Source organism: Rattus rattus, chromosome 17, assembly GCF_011064425.1.
Source record: "Rattus rattus isolate New Zealand chromosome 17, Rrattus_CSIRO_v1, whole genome shotgun sequence".
In the NCBI taxonomy this organism is placed as follows: Eukaryota; Metazoa; Chordata; class Mammalia; order Rodentia; family Muridae; genus Rattus; species Rattus rattus.
The window spans coordinates 30,053,895-30,070,036 of record NC_046170.1 but is presented as its reverse complement, the minus strand read 5'-3'; the positions used below and the strand labels follow the sequence as shown (position 1 = coordinate 30,070,036).

The window sequence follows — 16,142 nt, the reverse complement described above, 5'->3', positions numbered from 1 at the left end:
AGTACTTTAGACACGCATTGAGCTAGTTGGGGAAATATCTTTAAATATTCAGACCTTTCTTTTGGAGAAAATAACAAGTGCTCCACGTTCAGAAAATTGCTGTGTCTTCAAAGGGTGACCTGAGCCAGCAGCACTACAGTTCTGAGACGGGATGCTCACATCTGCACCGAGGTCTCAGAGGGTCACTAGATGCCCTTGGGAAGCAAAACCTTGATTCGCCCTTTTTTGTCTTGTGATGTTCTCTCACCGCTCAGCGTTCAGAACCGAGTTTTTGGTTATTTTATTTTATCTTATTTTATTTTATTTCTCTCTTTCAGGGGGACCCAGGAGACTCAAGCAGAGGAAACAACAGAATGAGACCATCAAAGTCCAGCCCGGACATGGTCCACCTGGCACCGTGAATATTGTATTTATGAAACAACTCCATTTGCTTTTCTGGAAGGCAGAAAACATGCATAATAGACTCGGTTTGGCAGCCTCCTTCTGGAGGGGGGAAAGAGCTCACATGGAAACAGGAAGCCTGACACATCATCTGTAGTCTACTTGACTCCATGCCTTCCCTGGTGAGCGAAAAATGGAGAAAGCCAAGCTAATGACATTAAGATATTATCAAGATATCTTATGCCAGGATATTATCAAAAGAATTGGTATGCGGGGAACTTGAAGTCATTGTTATGTCTCATATACTCTAATGAGTCTGCAGTAATCCTGATTGCCTCGAAAATATTGGTAGATAATTAACTACAGTTTTTACAAAGTTCCTTTTGGTCTTCTGTCATTCTGGGTCCTTGATGCCCTCTGAGCTGGGGACCGAACCCAGGGCCTTGCGCCACTGAGCTAAATCCCCAACCCCCCTTGATGCCCTCTTTTGGACTCAAGATACCTAAATCTAACGCCTGAAAGTTCACAAGCCGCAGACCTGATAGCCATGGTTACGGCCACGTTTCATAAAGAATGGATGTGAGAAGGAAGTTTGCTAAGACATGGGGCCTGTCTTAGTTACTTTTCTATTGCTGTGACAGAATGTCCTGACTGAAGCAACTTATGAAAGAAAACATTTGATTTGACGAGTGACAGAGGGCTGGTGCTCATAATGGTGGAGCAAAGGTCTGGCAGACGGAACAGCTGAAAGCTCACGTCTCGAACCACCAGCAGGAGGCAGACAGTTCACTGGGAATGACAAGAGTCTTTTGAACCCTCAGAGCCCACCCACAATGCCACACCTCTGTCACTAAGACCACACTTCCTAATTCTTCCTAGTTTCACAAACTGTGGACCAAGTATCCAAACACGAGCCTCTGTGGGCGTTCTAATAAAACCGCCGAAGGGCCAAATGGAGAGAGGGTGTTGGAACAGGAAGAACTTGCTACTATAGTGTCTGGGGCCTTTCATTTCTCCAGGATTGAGCCAAATAGCTCCTCCTAGGATAATATCAATAAAATGAGATTTAAATTCAAACCCATCACCACCTTTGGGCAATTTAGGGACAGGATTGATTTCCTGATCTTGACTCTCCTTGCTTTAAATGGGAAGAGCCTATGAAACTGGAACAATGTCCTCATAAAACACTCAGTATGCAGGCACTCAGCCCATCCGCAGGACTAAGCAAAACTTCAGTCGTAGCTGATGTGCTTGAAGGGTGAAGCTGTACAGCTGTAGACCTGACAAAATATTTCTTATTTCTATTCAGACCCCAAGGTATTAGGAGGTTTGTTACATTTTTGGTGCCTGTTTGTTGGTTTTGTCTTTCCTTTATATTTACCTCCCTCGAATGAGCTCTCCTTCCTCCACGGTCAGAGGCACAGCAGCCAGCCCATGGGAAGGGAAGGAGGGCGGTGCCTAGACCTCTGCTGATGACCGTTCATTTTGGTTATTTGGGTAGAATGCAGATGAGATCGGTTATTAGTTCAGCTGGTACCATGGCTTGCTCTTAATCTTTTCTGCTTAGAGCAAGAAGCTGTTTTAATGGGGTCAAACCACAGGAAAAAGCTAATCACCAATGTGCAGCTAAGCCTTCAGCAAGCAAGCAGCAGCCATGTGATACAGGAGAGCTGAGAGGTGAGCAGTGTTCAGAGAAGTTCAGTAGACAGCGGGGCAGGACCAGGCGCTGGGTATAGAGAAAGCGCTCAGTGGGTCTTCTCTTCGTCTCCTCACGCTGAGATCCCGGCATCTTTGATCAAGACCTCTACAGCAGCCTCGCAAATCTTTCTTCTCATCCTGAATTCTTTGAATCCCTTCCAGCACCAATTTTAGTTCTATATTTCTGAAGCTTCCTAGACATCTGTAGTAACCTCAAATTTGACATGCCAAACCCACTATCCATCCATCCATCCATCCATCCATCCATCCATCCATTTCATCCATCCATCCATCCATCCATCCATCCATCATCCATCCATCCGTCATCCATCCATCCATCCATCCATCCATCATCCATCATCCATCCATTCATCCATCCATCTGTCCATTTAGTATTGGGCCAGGTACTCCAGTGAGATTTCTGACCCTTGTGGTGTCTCAATCTCAATGACCAATCAAAAACCATGTCATGCCTTCCTTTTGACTGTGCCTCCCATCTGCCATTGGAGTGTTCCAGGTCATTATTACCCTCATGAAATCACCCTGCTCTTAGCTGCAGACCTGTTTACTCTGCCCCTTGTCTTTCATCACCATCCATCCCCTGACCTGGACCACCCACCTCTCCTGCTATCCACCCTCCTCCAATTCAAGCCACACATGGCTATCAGGGTAAACTTTCCAACTCCCTTTGTGCACACTGCTCTCCTGTAATGTGTCTTAGATCCTCATCAGCACCGGAGAAACTGGGACCTTCAGAATGTCAGCCCCAGTGGGTGTTCAGTGGGAGGGATCTGGACATGGGAAAGAGCTGTGAACTCTGCCACTTGGACAATTCTCTTCTCTTTCCACATGGTTTCCCCCAAATTCGTTTGACTCCAGCACTGCTTTTGCAAAGGACACACATTGCCATTCTCTCAGATCTCCAGTGTCTCCAGAAAACCACAGTGGGTGACAAGGAGCTGTAGGCTGAACATGATAGGCCACCTTACCTCTTCTTACCTCCCCAAGCAGAAACCCTGTTCCGTTCACCATAATTCAGCCAACTGTGAACGGAATGCTCCCTCACCCCGGCTTCCATGATTTCTCTAGCTGGGAACACTCTCTTCCTTTTCCTCTTAATTAAACCTTAGGCTTTCTCCAATGTCCAGTTCCAATCCCTTCTTCCGTGAATCCTTTCTAAAGCTCTCAGCTGAGATTATCGTAACTCATTCACCAGCCTCAGAAAGCCAGGATCTCTACAGGAAGAGAGATGGAGCTGGAGAGCTGGCAAGAGTTTCTCAGAAAATCACTTCAAAAGTAATTTAAAGATTATGTTACAAGCACTACATATAACATGCATGACATACAGAATGATCAGATCATCAAGCAGGAGATTTAGGATCAATACATAATTTGCCTCAAGAATGTAAATTAATATAACCACTATAGACAGACAACAAGATAGGCCATACTTAAAAATATAAAAAGAAGAGAATTACCATACACCCACGTGTGCCATTACCTCAAGGAAATGAAGTCATCACACACAAAATAAGCCCGCATATCCATGTCTATTAAACATTGGTCATCATACCTAAGGCATGGGATCAGCCTAGGCACCCATCTGCAGATGAACACACAGAGGAAATGTGGTATATACACATAGTAGAGTATTAGTCATCCATAAAGAACAGTAAAATCATGTCCTTTATATGAAAATGGACAGAACTACGGGTCACCAGGTTAAGTGAAGTAAGAGAGAAAGACAAGTAACCATGTGTGTTTTCTCATATGTGCAAAGCAGGAAAACCCGAAAGGTGCTGTGACCGTGGTAGGAATGATTATCAGTGAAGGTGAGAGGGATTTAGGGGAGTAGATACGACTGAAGTGGGACGGGTATGACGTCACGCCATAGTGAAATCCATTAATATGTACAAGTAATGTGTGTTAATAACTGTATGTTAAAACAATCTACCGGGTCTGATCGGAGTTACTGGAGGAAGACACTGCTGGGTTTCCATGTCTTCATGATCATTTGTAAAAAAAGTTCTCAAGAGCCTACCAATGAAAGCTTTTTTTTTTTTTTTTTTTTTTCCGGGGCTGGGGATTGAACACCAATGAAAGCTTTAATGAGAAGAAACTCAAACGGTGTATGGAAAAGGCAAAAGGCATCACGGGTTCCACAAAGGCCATATAAGCGACTTTTTCAGAGTTTCATCATGGTATTATTTTCGACATGATATAAACATATTGTTGTATTTACTTGAAGAGTCCCACTTTCGTGCATTACCACAAAATGGGTTTCTTCCCAAGAGCAAGAAGATGCCCTGTGGTGGGAATGCCAACTCAGCACCTCACCACCATTCGAAAGCACGCACATCTTAACAGGCCCTAGCTCCGGCTTAGGCAAGGAAGCCCAGGGGAAGGTCGGAGGTCATTCTAGCATCCCTACTCCCGCCTTGGGCATGGATAGGACTTTCCCATGGTGGGAACCACCTCCTGTCACCCACACACTTCCAATCCCACTGCTGTTCACTCTCACATACTCATGAGAGTGAAGCTGGCTCTCCACTGCTAGCTGGAAGAACACTGGGCCCTGGGGACCACGGTAGGTCTGACATTGCCTCAGCTGGCTGCTGGCTCTTTTCACCCAGCTCAGCCGCTTGCTTGCTTACCCCAGCCATCCATTCCTGGCCTTTCCCATGTCTATTTCTAATTTTGCTTCTCATCCTGACATAATCTCTTGGTGGCCTCGTCCTCACAATGAATGCCTGGAGATGCCTTTGTTGTTCTGGGCCTTGGAGAACTTTCCAACGTGACAGAAGGTTCAGCCTCAACCTATGTCTCCAACTTCATTTCCCACCTAGCCTTTTACTTCTGGCAAAGTGCTAGAAGAGTCTGGAGACAGCCTTGGCGATCGTGGGAGCAAGCGTCATACACAAATACACCGGACGAAGAAGCACACATCTGCAACAGCAATGCTGCTAAGACTGACACATCCTGCTCCAGTCAGACCGATCAGGGCTAAATCTACAACGGTGGACACCAGCTGCTTGGCCTAAGCAGCGAGGAGACTTACACGCTCATTTCTTTATTTGTATATTGGGGTTTTCACTCTATCTTTCGGGGTTCTTGTAAGATGACAAACACAAAGGACACGGCCTGAGCAACCCCGAGGAAGTGGGGACAGCTGCACAGAAAGTGTGACCTACTGGACATTCTTGCCGTCTACCTTCATGCAGTGTCTCACAACAGTCGTGGCCCTGGACCTCAGGAATTGCTATGTCAGTCCCAGGGTGAAGAATCTAGCTGAAGCAGCCGGCACCCCAGCCCTGCTGCCCTCTGCACCTGCAGCACTCCCCCCCCCCCCAGCTCTACAACCTCCCAGCCCTACAACCCCCATTCATGTACCTTTAGCCCTGCACCTCCAGCCCTGCACCCCCAAACCCAGGGAACTTCCAACCTTGCACACCCCCAGCCCTGTATTCCTCCTAGCCCTGCCCCCCTACACCCCCAGCCCCTTACCGTGCCAGCCTTGTATCCCCAGCCCTGCACCCCCATCCCCACACCCCCAGCCCTGCACCCCGACCTGTGTTCACCAGCTATTTGGCTGTTACGCAGGTGCTCACCAGGGGATCTATCGTGAAAATGTGATCCAGAAAGAGCATGCTGTTTCCTTGAACCAGCTTCCTCTGGTTCTCAAACGTACGGGAGATAATGGACAGGCGTTCTCTGAGCGAGGGATCCAAGATGCAGTCTTCAAGTATCATGCTGGTTTCCTGCTTTTCCTCCCTGTGGAGATCATCACAGACCCTAAAGAAAATGCGGAAATGTGGGGGGGTCACTGTGGGACTCTGGGTCCTCCCTGCATGAGCAGGTGACCTTGTTTTACCTTCTCAGAACTTTCAGAGTTTCATGATCTTTTGTCACCTCCTTCCAGAAGTCCTCTGGAATTTTCTTTCCAGCATGTATCTGGACAAATATTTCCTTTTAGGTAATTGTGTTTTCTAGGCTTATTTTTAAATTATTTAGCATCTGCCCTGCCTCTCACGCAGTAAGGATGATTTTGTTCCTGTTAAACCTGCCTTGCTTTAATCCTTTCCTGGCTATTGGTTGTCTAGGGAATAGAATGTGGAACTGGCAAGGGCCAGGCTTAGATACTGATTTTACGATCTATTTCCTAGCTCCAGGACTCTGGGAGCTGCCTGGCTCCTCTAATGCTTGTTCCATAAAATAGAGTTGATGGGAACAGAGTTTCTAATCTAAAAGACGGTGCTTAAAGGTGATCCAGGTCCTGGTTCTACTTCTAGGAAGTAGGAAACAGCATGCAAGGTAACTGGAACTACTCCTCCTATGCCACTGGCCATATCAGCTTGGAAAGAAAGGAACCCAGTTTTATTCTATAGGTTGGCAGCTATCTGGAAGGCTGACAATCTGCAAATCATTTGTGTGGTGGTTTGAATGAGACCGGCCCCCACAGACACACTATTTGAAGAGTTGGTCCCTGGCTGGTGAGACTGTTTGGGAAGGATTAGGAGGCGTGGCCTTGTTGGAGGAGGCACACCACTGGGGGGCAGGATTTGTGGTTTCAAAAGACTCATGTGGTTCCCAGTGTGCTCTCTGCCTCCTGCTTGTAGTGTGAGCTGTGACGCTCAGCTCTTCCTGCCCCCCTCCCCTGTGCCTTTGACCCACCATCATGAACTCTAACCCTCTGGAACTATGAGCCAATTAAAACTTTTTTTTTTAGTAAGTTGCTTTGTTTGTGGTGTTTTATTACAGCAATAGAAAAGTAACTCATACAATCTGGAACAGGGAACTCCACTTGCAATAATAAATCCTAAAACAATCACAGAGGCAAACAGAGATGGAGTTACAGTAATCTTCTTTAAAGAATGGGGAAGTAAAGTGGGTAAATTATATGTAATGGCCTCAGACACCCTGGAACTAGGGCTACAGATAGCAGTGAACTGCCATGTGGATTCTGAGAACTGGACCTTGTCCTCTGCGAGAGGAGTGAGGCCATTTAACCCTGGCGACATCTCTTCAGTCTTCTTAGTGAGGTTTTATAAAGATAAAGAATCAAGCTACAAAATATTCTGTACAGAGAAACCTGCCTTTTTATTTTTATTTTTAAAAAGAGGTAAAACAGGGGGAAAGTATATTTATTTTGCAAAGGAATGCATTTATAGATACTACAATATTCCTTAGGTTTTTCTCTAGGTCACAAGATTGAAAGTGGTTTTATCTTAAATGACTGGTGTAGTTTTTTTTTTTTCTTTTCTTTTTTTCAGAGCTGGGGACCGAACCCAGGGCCTTGCGCTTGCTAGGCAAACGCTCTACCACTGAGCCAAATCCCCAACCCTGTAGTTTGTTTTTTTTTAAACTATTTTTTATATTTTTACGTGTTTCCTGTACATTAAAAAAAAAGGTTGAGTTAGAAATTCTGGTGAATCAGTTCTCAGATTGAAGCATAAGAGATTTTTCCACGGTTGCCTAACATGCAAACACTGGGGCTCCATCACCAGAAGAGGCATTGGGGAAAGGAAGGGGTGTGGCAGCATGGTCAGATTCACACAAGGTAGATACACACAAAACACCAGGAGGCCTGACACACAGTCTAGTACAGGAGAAGAGGGAGTGCAGAGTATCACATCTAGCCATCGAAATGCCTGTTTTCTGAAAGGACATATACTCATGAGACCAGATGTGCATAGAGAGAGGCATATGAACACATGAGAATGGTGTCCAGGAGAGTCTGCAGGGGTCGGGTATGGGATGTAAGAGGCTTGATACAGTGTTTTGTGTTGGTGAGGATGATGATGATGATCGGAACGAGATAATGAGCTCAGCTCTCCCACTGGAAAATGGAAAAAAAAATCCCCATATACGTCTCCTTTTCTATGGGACTCTGGATCAGTAATAGCCAGAAAAAAGGCAGAAAGCAAATCCAGATGTGCTTCTCTCTGTCCTTGAGGAGGAATTGGAGGCAATGCTGAGAGTCACATTGTGACAACCTTGAGTCACACTGATGCCTACAGGATGTTACATGTCTACCTGCGGCTTCACCGCCATGTCTTATTGATAATAGGAGTGTCTTGCCTCAGAGGCAACTTGGTTTTATAGATGAGGAGGTGTCTCACAAGAAAGCATTTTTTTAAAGGTCATCCTCGTTTTTCTGGGAGTATGAGACTTTTATCCATTTTACAAGTGAAATTATAACCCACAGTGGCTGCTAACCCCTGGCCTTCGGGAAGTGGCACTAGTCCATGGGGTGGGGTCCTGGACTGAAGTAGAGGGAAAAGTAAGAGGAACCCAAGAAATAGTCACTTTTGCCTCCTGACTGGATACAATGGACCCAGCTGCCTCACACTTCTGTTTCTGTGACTACCCTGTCACGATGGACTGGACCCTTGAGTTGTAAGCCAGAAGAGTTGACTTTGTCAGCTGCTATTCTGTTACGGTGAGGCACGTGACTAATAGACTTGGCAACTGGATGTTGAAGGGATGAAAAGTCCCATGGCCCTCAGAGCTGGGAGAAGCCCTTCCATGTCTGCCTGCCCACCTGTAACAGGAACAGAATAAACGGAGCCAATGGGGCCATCGTCACCTGCGAGTGGACCGTGTGACCCTAGACAATGGTTGACTCTGTGATATGATAAACAGAGACCTAAAGGCTCCTGTCTGTTTGTTGGAAGCCATTTAAGTCTTTAGAGGGTTTTTTTTTTTTTTTTTTTTTTTTTGGTACACCAGAGAAGAGCTTCCAAACATAACTGAAATCAAACTTATTACAGTAACCCAGGTGGCAGGCTCAAATATCAATTAAGATTGAATTAACTAGAGAGATGTGCCATTTCCCGCACCTGAATGTCATGAAATAAATGTGCCAACCACGGTGTGGGCTGTCCACTGGGGATGCTGTGGGGTCTTGAGCAAATTTAGAATTAGAGGCACCTGCTCTTGAAACAATGACCGTGACCCTGCCAGGACGTTGGGGGCAAAAAATCCATAAAAGCCCACATTGAGACTCTGAATACAGAGGATGTAAGGAGAGCAAGTTTGATAGAATCTCATGGAATGCATTTGTCTGGACACAGTTGAGGAAGGAAGGAAGGAAGGAAGGAAGGAAGGAAGGAAGGAAGGAAGGAAGGAAGGAAGGATACAACCTCTTCTGAAGAGATTAGTGTTTTTATAGCTCCAAAGAAAACATCAAGAAATAGAACAAAAGGATGATTTTTGTAAGGGTCCTTAATTTAAAATTATAAAGGTTTTTTGGGAGGGGAAGGGTAACTTTTTCTTTTTTTAGAAGAACAATCTTAATGGAACTTCTACCCAGAGGAGGGGTATCTTCATGTTCAGAACCTGGGGCCTGGGAATAGCTCCATGTTTCTATGCCCAGACACTTATCTCAAGGTTCCAACACAGTAAGATGTGCAGAGAGCAAGGTCGTCCTTCCCAGAAAAGAAATGATAAACTATTTCTTGGCGCTGAAATTCCTCTACTGGGAAAAGAGACAGCCCATCTTGGCTCACCAAGGTTTTATGGCTGAGATACTGGGATGAATGGATGGGGAATGGAGACCATTTGTTAGCAGTGCTAGCATAGAGACCTGGACAAGCTTCTGTGCTCATAGATGGATGCCCCAGGATAAAATAACTCTCACATATGTCTTAGGTCCTTGGGATGCTGAAAAAGGGAAGTTTTAGCCTTTGGAAATATGTCTCCAACTAAAGACAGGTTCTTTTCATGTCAAGCTTAGGAATAAGGTCAACTTTTCTCTCTGTAACAGTGGTTCTCAACCTTCCCCATGCTTCGACCCTTTAATACAGTTCCCCATGTTATGGTGACCCCCAACCACAAAATTATTTAGTTGCTACTTCATAGGTGTAAGTTTGTTACTGTTATGAGTCATACTGTAGATATCTGATATGACACAGCATATCTGATGTGTAATGCCCGGGTGGGTCATGACCCACAGGCTAAGAACTGCTGCCCTACAGTATAAACGAGAGATGCGGATGGAGGAACGGGAGGCGAGCAAGAAGGGGCTGTGCTCACTGGGAGCAGAACAACCTGTGTTTAAAGGATCGTCAGGGGCACTGCACAGGCCTCAATAGAGTATACAAGAGGGGCCTTGTACTGCTGGCTAATGATCTTACTATGGTTTTGGAGGGGAGGGGATGCAGATATCTGCTCTGTGTGCTACTCATGTGTGGCTTGGACATAGCCCAAGAATGTGCAACAAAGGGAACCACGGCCGTTGCACAAAGTACCACTATCCACACTCACTGCTCAGAAGGCACCCAGAGCTCCGAGCTGGCCTGGTTTGGGAGAGAATGGGGATCTGTTGGCCATTATTTCAGGGACAAGAATCCAAGGGGGGAATAATATGAAAGTTGAGGGATGCATTAAAGAACAATAAAGGGAAAAGGAAGAAGGCCATTGGGCATAGCAGAGTTTATTCCACTTCCCAACTCTGGCTTCTGGCATCTGGTGCTTACGAGAGGAGGGGAAGAAGGCGGGGTGGCATTCAGTAAGCTCTTTACTTGGGTAAATCAATCTACTTGAGGGAAATGTGAGTTACATTGATATATGTCACCCGAAGACGATCCTATTCAGAGATCGAAAGCCACTTCTCTACTTCTGTGTTTAAAAGAGAGGCATGGCCTTAAATGAGACCTCCAATAGGGCTGTGATTACTGGGATACACAGACACGATTATTGAGAGCTGACTGCCTCCTCTGGCCAGAAGTAGTGTGGATGGATGACAAGGACGGATGAAATGTGATGGTGTGAGCACAGTAGAGCCCCATTCAGCCATCAAGAAGAAGGCAATTATGACAACTTCAGGAGCACGGATGGGACCGGTAAATGAAATATGCCACCCCACAAACACGAGCATTGTACATATTCTCTCATATGTGGACGCTAGACAAGGGAAAAAATCCAAAGGACCTGAAACTAAAATGGCAACTAATAGGATGTTGTGGGGGTGGGGGTGGGGGTGGAAAACGTAAGATCCATAGAGGGTGAGTACGAGCGAAGTTCACTGCATACATGTGTGGGATACGAATGCTATAAGAAAACTTGTTCTATACACTACACGTGCATGGAAAGGTGGGATTGGGGGTAGGGAGACGGCTCAGTTGACACAGTGCTTGCCATACACACATGAGGTCTAGAGTCCATTTCCACAGAACCCATGGAAATAGCTAGGAGAGGATGCATGCCAATAATTCTAGCACTGCGGATGTGGAAACAGGAGAATCCCTGGGGATTGCTGGTCAGCCCAGTCAAACCTGTTGTAAAAAGTTAAGTTATGGGGTGATTGGGAAAGATGGCCACCATCAACCTCTGGTTGATGGACACATATATACAAAGACATACACATTCACACACACACATGCACACATACATACACACACACAAATGCATGCACACACACAGACACATACAGCCCACATGCATACACAGAGACACACATACATACACATATACACAGACACATACATGAACATACACACATACATACACAAACACAAATGCATGCATGTACACAGACGACACATACATGCCCATACATGTATACAGATACACACACATACACACACACTCACACACACACGCAGACACACAGACACATTCATAAGTTGAATTCCCCAGAACTTAACAAACCAGACAACCCTGCTATGAGAGAGGCAGGAGGATGAGGAATTCTAGGCTATCCTTGACTACATAGTGAGTTTGAGGCCAGCCTGGGATGCATGAGGTCTTGTCTCAAAACAAAAAACAAAACAAAAAAAACAACTTCCCAACCAGCCAGCCAAACAAACATAATAATAAAACAGGTTAAAAAATACTGGGGTTGGGGATTTAGCTCAGTGGTAGAGTGCTTGCCTAGTAAGCGCAAGGCCCTGGGTTCGGTCCCCAGCTCTGAAAAAAAGAAAAAAAATATTAAAAAGCTAAGGATATAGGTGTCAGGGGAAGTGACACAGAGCCAGACTTGGGTGTGAAGTCCTATTCTGGATAGTCTAGCACCTTCTATACCTGCAGTTTCCTTCCTTCCTTCCTTCCTTCCTTCCTTCCTTCCTTCCTTCCTTCCTTCCTCCTTCCTCCTCCTCCTCCTCCTCCTCCTCCTCTTCCTCCTTCTTTTTAACTTTAACTGTTAGAATTAACTTCTGGATACTTTTTGGACATTGGTCTGGTACTAGTACTGCACCATTCCTACAGCCAGCCACAGGGAGAGAAGTTTGAAGTTAAAGCTGCATTTTCTCCTCCTCTCCAAAAGGTTCCACCATGAAGAGCAGCTATGGAGGAACTGCCGGACTCCCCTTTCACCGCGCTTGGGCCTTGCCGGTTGCTCCTTGGCCTTCATCGCCAAGCTGCAGAATCTGGGCAGGTGGAGCAAGGGAGACACCATTCCATTCCCTCTGCACTTTTAAATGCTACATTTCCTTGTAAAACGTCTGCCATTTTTATTAGCATTTATTAACTGTACACATGAATGGGTTTCATTATGTTTCATACAGTTGTAAAATATTAATAATTAAAGATAAGAAAGTGCCTCATTAGCATTTCTAAACCACGAGGTCCGGTGAGGTTTGTAGGCAGGAAAGCTTTTCCCTGCACAGTGGCGATCCTGTGATTGAGGCTCATCGCCTGGACAGCCGAGCTTCTGCCCCCTGTGTCCGCCACTGTCCTGGATCCTTCTGATTCAATTAGGGACAGTGCTCTGGGGGACTTCTGCCCGTTGTCCGGGGACCTGAGATTTTTAGTTTTATTCCACACTAATGTGGTTTTAAACAAAGCTTTGAGGCTTCCCAGGGCTGATCTTTCATGCAAAGGGAAATGACAGGAAGAGAAGTGTTCATTTAGAGAGGACAGAAAGTGAAAACGCAGCTCTAGACAGGCCAGGATGGGGCCAATGAAAAGAAACATCCAGAATAGAACCATTAGGCCTGAAGCTAAAAGACAGCTGGTTTTACATTTTTCTAGGCTCTGCTGCTATCTGAAGTATCATTTAAAAAGAAAAAAAGAAAAGAAAAGAAAAAGAAAAAGAAAAAAGCAGACTATTAAATATCCCGCTAAGAAATCATTATTAAATTACATGGTCCAGAGAGACTAGGCAGTGTTGTGGAAACCAAGAATATAAAAATCAGTACATTTAAACTTGTCTATTCCATCATCCTTCCTATTTTCTAGAAACATCTTTACACACACACAGACACACACACACACACACACACACAGAGAGAGAGAGAGAGAGAGAGAGAGAGAGAGAGAGAGAGAGAGAGAGAGAGAGAGAGAGAGAGAGAGAGAGAGAGAGAGAGAGGAGACCGGATGGCAGGATTGGGGCTCACTGTTAGAGCTGATAAACTTAGGGCTGAGAAAAGGAATATACATAAGTATATTAGCGCTTTAAAAACTGCAAAGAATGACATATTTTAAAGCTGATTAAATTTTTAAATATTGCTGCCCTGTAGCCAGGTTAAGTTTGACTGAGCATCTACAGGGTTTGATGTTTCCAAGCTCCCAAAGGGCACCCTGCACTAGCGCCAGGGTCTCAGGTTAGACTTGTTTGCGATGGTTAAGAATTGGATCCCCTTTCCCTACTAGGACTGCTCAGCCAGGCTTCAGTGGGAGAGGGTGTACCTAGCGCCCTGCTGAGACTGGATGGTCCAGCATGGGGTGCTACTCAAAGAGATTGTCCCCTTCTCTGAGGAGAAAGGGAAGGAGTATGGGGGGAGGGATTTGTAGGAGCAGGACTGGAAAGGGGGAGGACTGCGATTGGAATGTAATGTGAATTAAAAAATATAAATTATGAAAAAAAGAACGCACTATAAAAACGCTACTCCCCGCCCCTCCCCACCACATTAACTGGATTTACCCCACCATTACCTATGTTTTTCTTTGTCCTCTTCTTCTTGGGTAGCGAACACCTTCCACTGGAAATGGGCAATTATATTAGTGCGATTGTGGATGGTTATAGACCGCTGGTTGGACAGCGATATGTAGGTTCTCTCCATGATCAAAGAATTCTTGTCTAGTCTTATATTCACGTCTATGGCAGCTCCATAGAGACACACAAAGACCATTTCCCCTAGAAATTAACAAGGTAGAAACACTTTAAGATTTATCCTCGGATGGGGAGAAGGCTCACTTGATAAAGTACTTCCCACGCAGGCCTGAAGATCTGAGATCGACTTCTCAGAACCCCAAGCATGCGCCCAGAGTTCCAGTGTTGGTGAGGAGGAGACCAGTGGATTCCTGAGGGCTCACTGGCCAGCTCATCTAGACAAAGGTGACCTTGTCTCACAAAACAAGGTAGATTGAGGAATGCACCTGACAGTGATCCCTGGCCCGCACAGGCATGTACATACACAATGCACACACACATGAAAGACTAATTCTAGGATGATATTTCTGGCCTTTAAAAAAATCAAGATGAGATTAGGGGATGTGGACCAACCATTTTATATTTTATATGCCCCCAGGCCACCAATCCAGAGTCAGGCATGATCAGAAAACGTAATTATCACCCTTTGTTAAAATTACTGGAAATTAAACTATCTTCTTTGGTCACTTTTAAAAATATATAAGCCACATAAAATATGAATTGTTATGAAAGGCTCTATGCGGATGGATATTTTTTCTTCACAAATACTCTTCGGGCTTTCAGCCAGGCCAGGACCACCACGCACTTCAGAATTGCAAACACCAGCCTTGCCTTTAGTTCCAGCATGATCTAGTTAGTGTCTTGTTCTAAAAAGATCAAGTCAAACACACTTGGGAAGAGCTGCTCATTACCAGGGAATTTAAGTTCCCACAGGGCTCAGGAATCAGATTCAGTAAGTTTAAAACCAGAATCACATATTCAAACAACAATGACAGCAGCGCACACGATACTATGCCCGGGTAGCAGATACATGGAAGAAAGCAAAACCGAAACCATGAGTTAATTTTAAAAAGAATAACAGGATCATCTGCTCTTGGCAAAACTACAGTCATAGACTATTGCAGACTCACAGTTATCTTGACTCTACATGTGTGAGGTCACTGGGCATTCAAGGAGATGCAAACCAAAGAACTATAGTCTTGATGACTCTTCAGGGTTACAGTGAGTATCTCACTCTAATGTTAAAACAGAAACGGGACTGGAGAGATAGCTGAGGAGACAAAAAGCACTGGGTGCCTTTCCAGAGGACCTAGGTTTGATTCCTACCGCCCACGTAGTGGCTCCCAACCAACTGTAGCTCCAGTTCCAGGGAGCGTGACTCCTCACTTTGGCCTCTGAGGGTAGCAGACATGCACACGGCACAAGGCATGTGTGCAGAAAACGCACACACATGAAGTGAATTTAAAAAGAGAAAGGGCATACTTAAGTACAGTGCACACTTTGTGGATCTGTGCTGAACAAGTTTGAACTAGATTTATAAAAGCATGATAATTCGCCCTTCGTTTTCAGCAAAAGTTCCCTAGTTATTAACAGTAGCATATGAGCTGATTGCCACCTTAGTAAATCAATAACCCGCGCTCCGAGAAGCTGCTTCTGGGGTGGGATGCTCTCAGGCAGCTGCGCGAGGAACCAGGTGGGACCAGCCGCTCTTATCCTCAGGTAATCCGGACCTGGCTGCAATTTAGCGGTAATTTAGATTTTAAAGGTCAAATACGTCATTCTTCCCCATTTTTAAACACTAATCTACATGTCTGTGTTCCTGTTCATAGCCCTAGCCAAGTGGATAAGATTCCCCAGGTTCCCTTTAACTTTTATCACAGCGTGAAGAAAAAGCAAACACCAAACCTTTGAGTCTAAAGTTTAAAGATTCTAGATAGATAAATGGATAGATAGATACATAGGTAGGTAGATAGACAGAAGACAGACAGACAGATAGATAGATGATGACACAGATTGATAGACAGATAATCAAATATTAAGCACTATAAAAGCATGCACAAAGAAACTAAAATGTCTCACTCTCCCTCACAAAAGCCCAGGCCTGCAATTCAGAGGTAAGAATTGCCAATGTTTCCAGGGACATCCTTCAGAAAAAAGTTCAGACTTTCTGGGGGATGAAATTTAATTGGTG

The 16,142-nt window shown here is 45.1% G+C and overlaps 1 protein-coding gene across 1 annotated transcript in view; it reads right to left on the bottom strand.

Annotated features, from left to right (window-relative positions):
* Positions 1-16,142, bottom strand: part of Hydin (HYDIN axonemal central pair apparatus protein) — a 351,132-nt gene that overhangs the window by 249,228 nt on the left and 85,762 nt on the right. The window contains exons 8-9 of the mRNA XM_032887538.1: positions 13,954-14,155; positions 5,688-5,871 (exon numbers count right to left, since the gene is read on the bottom strand). Coding sequence (XP_032743429.1) covers positions 5,688-5,871; positions 13,954-14,155 — 386 coding nt within the window. The remainder of the gene's footprint in view (positions 1-5,687; positions 5,872-13,953; positions 14,156-16,142) is intronic.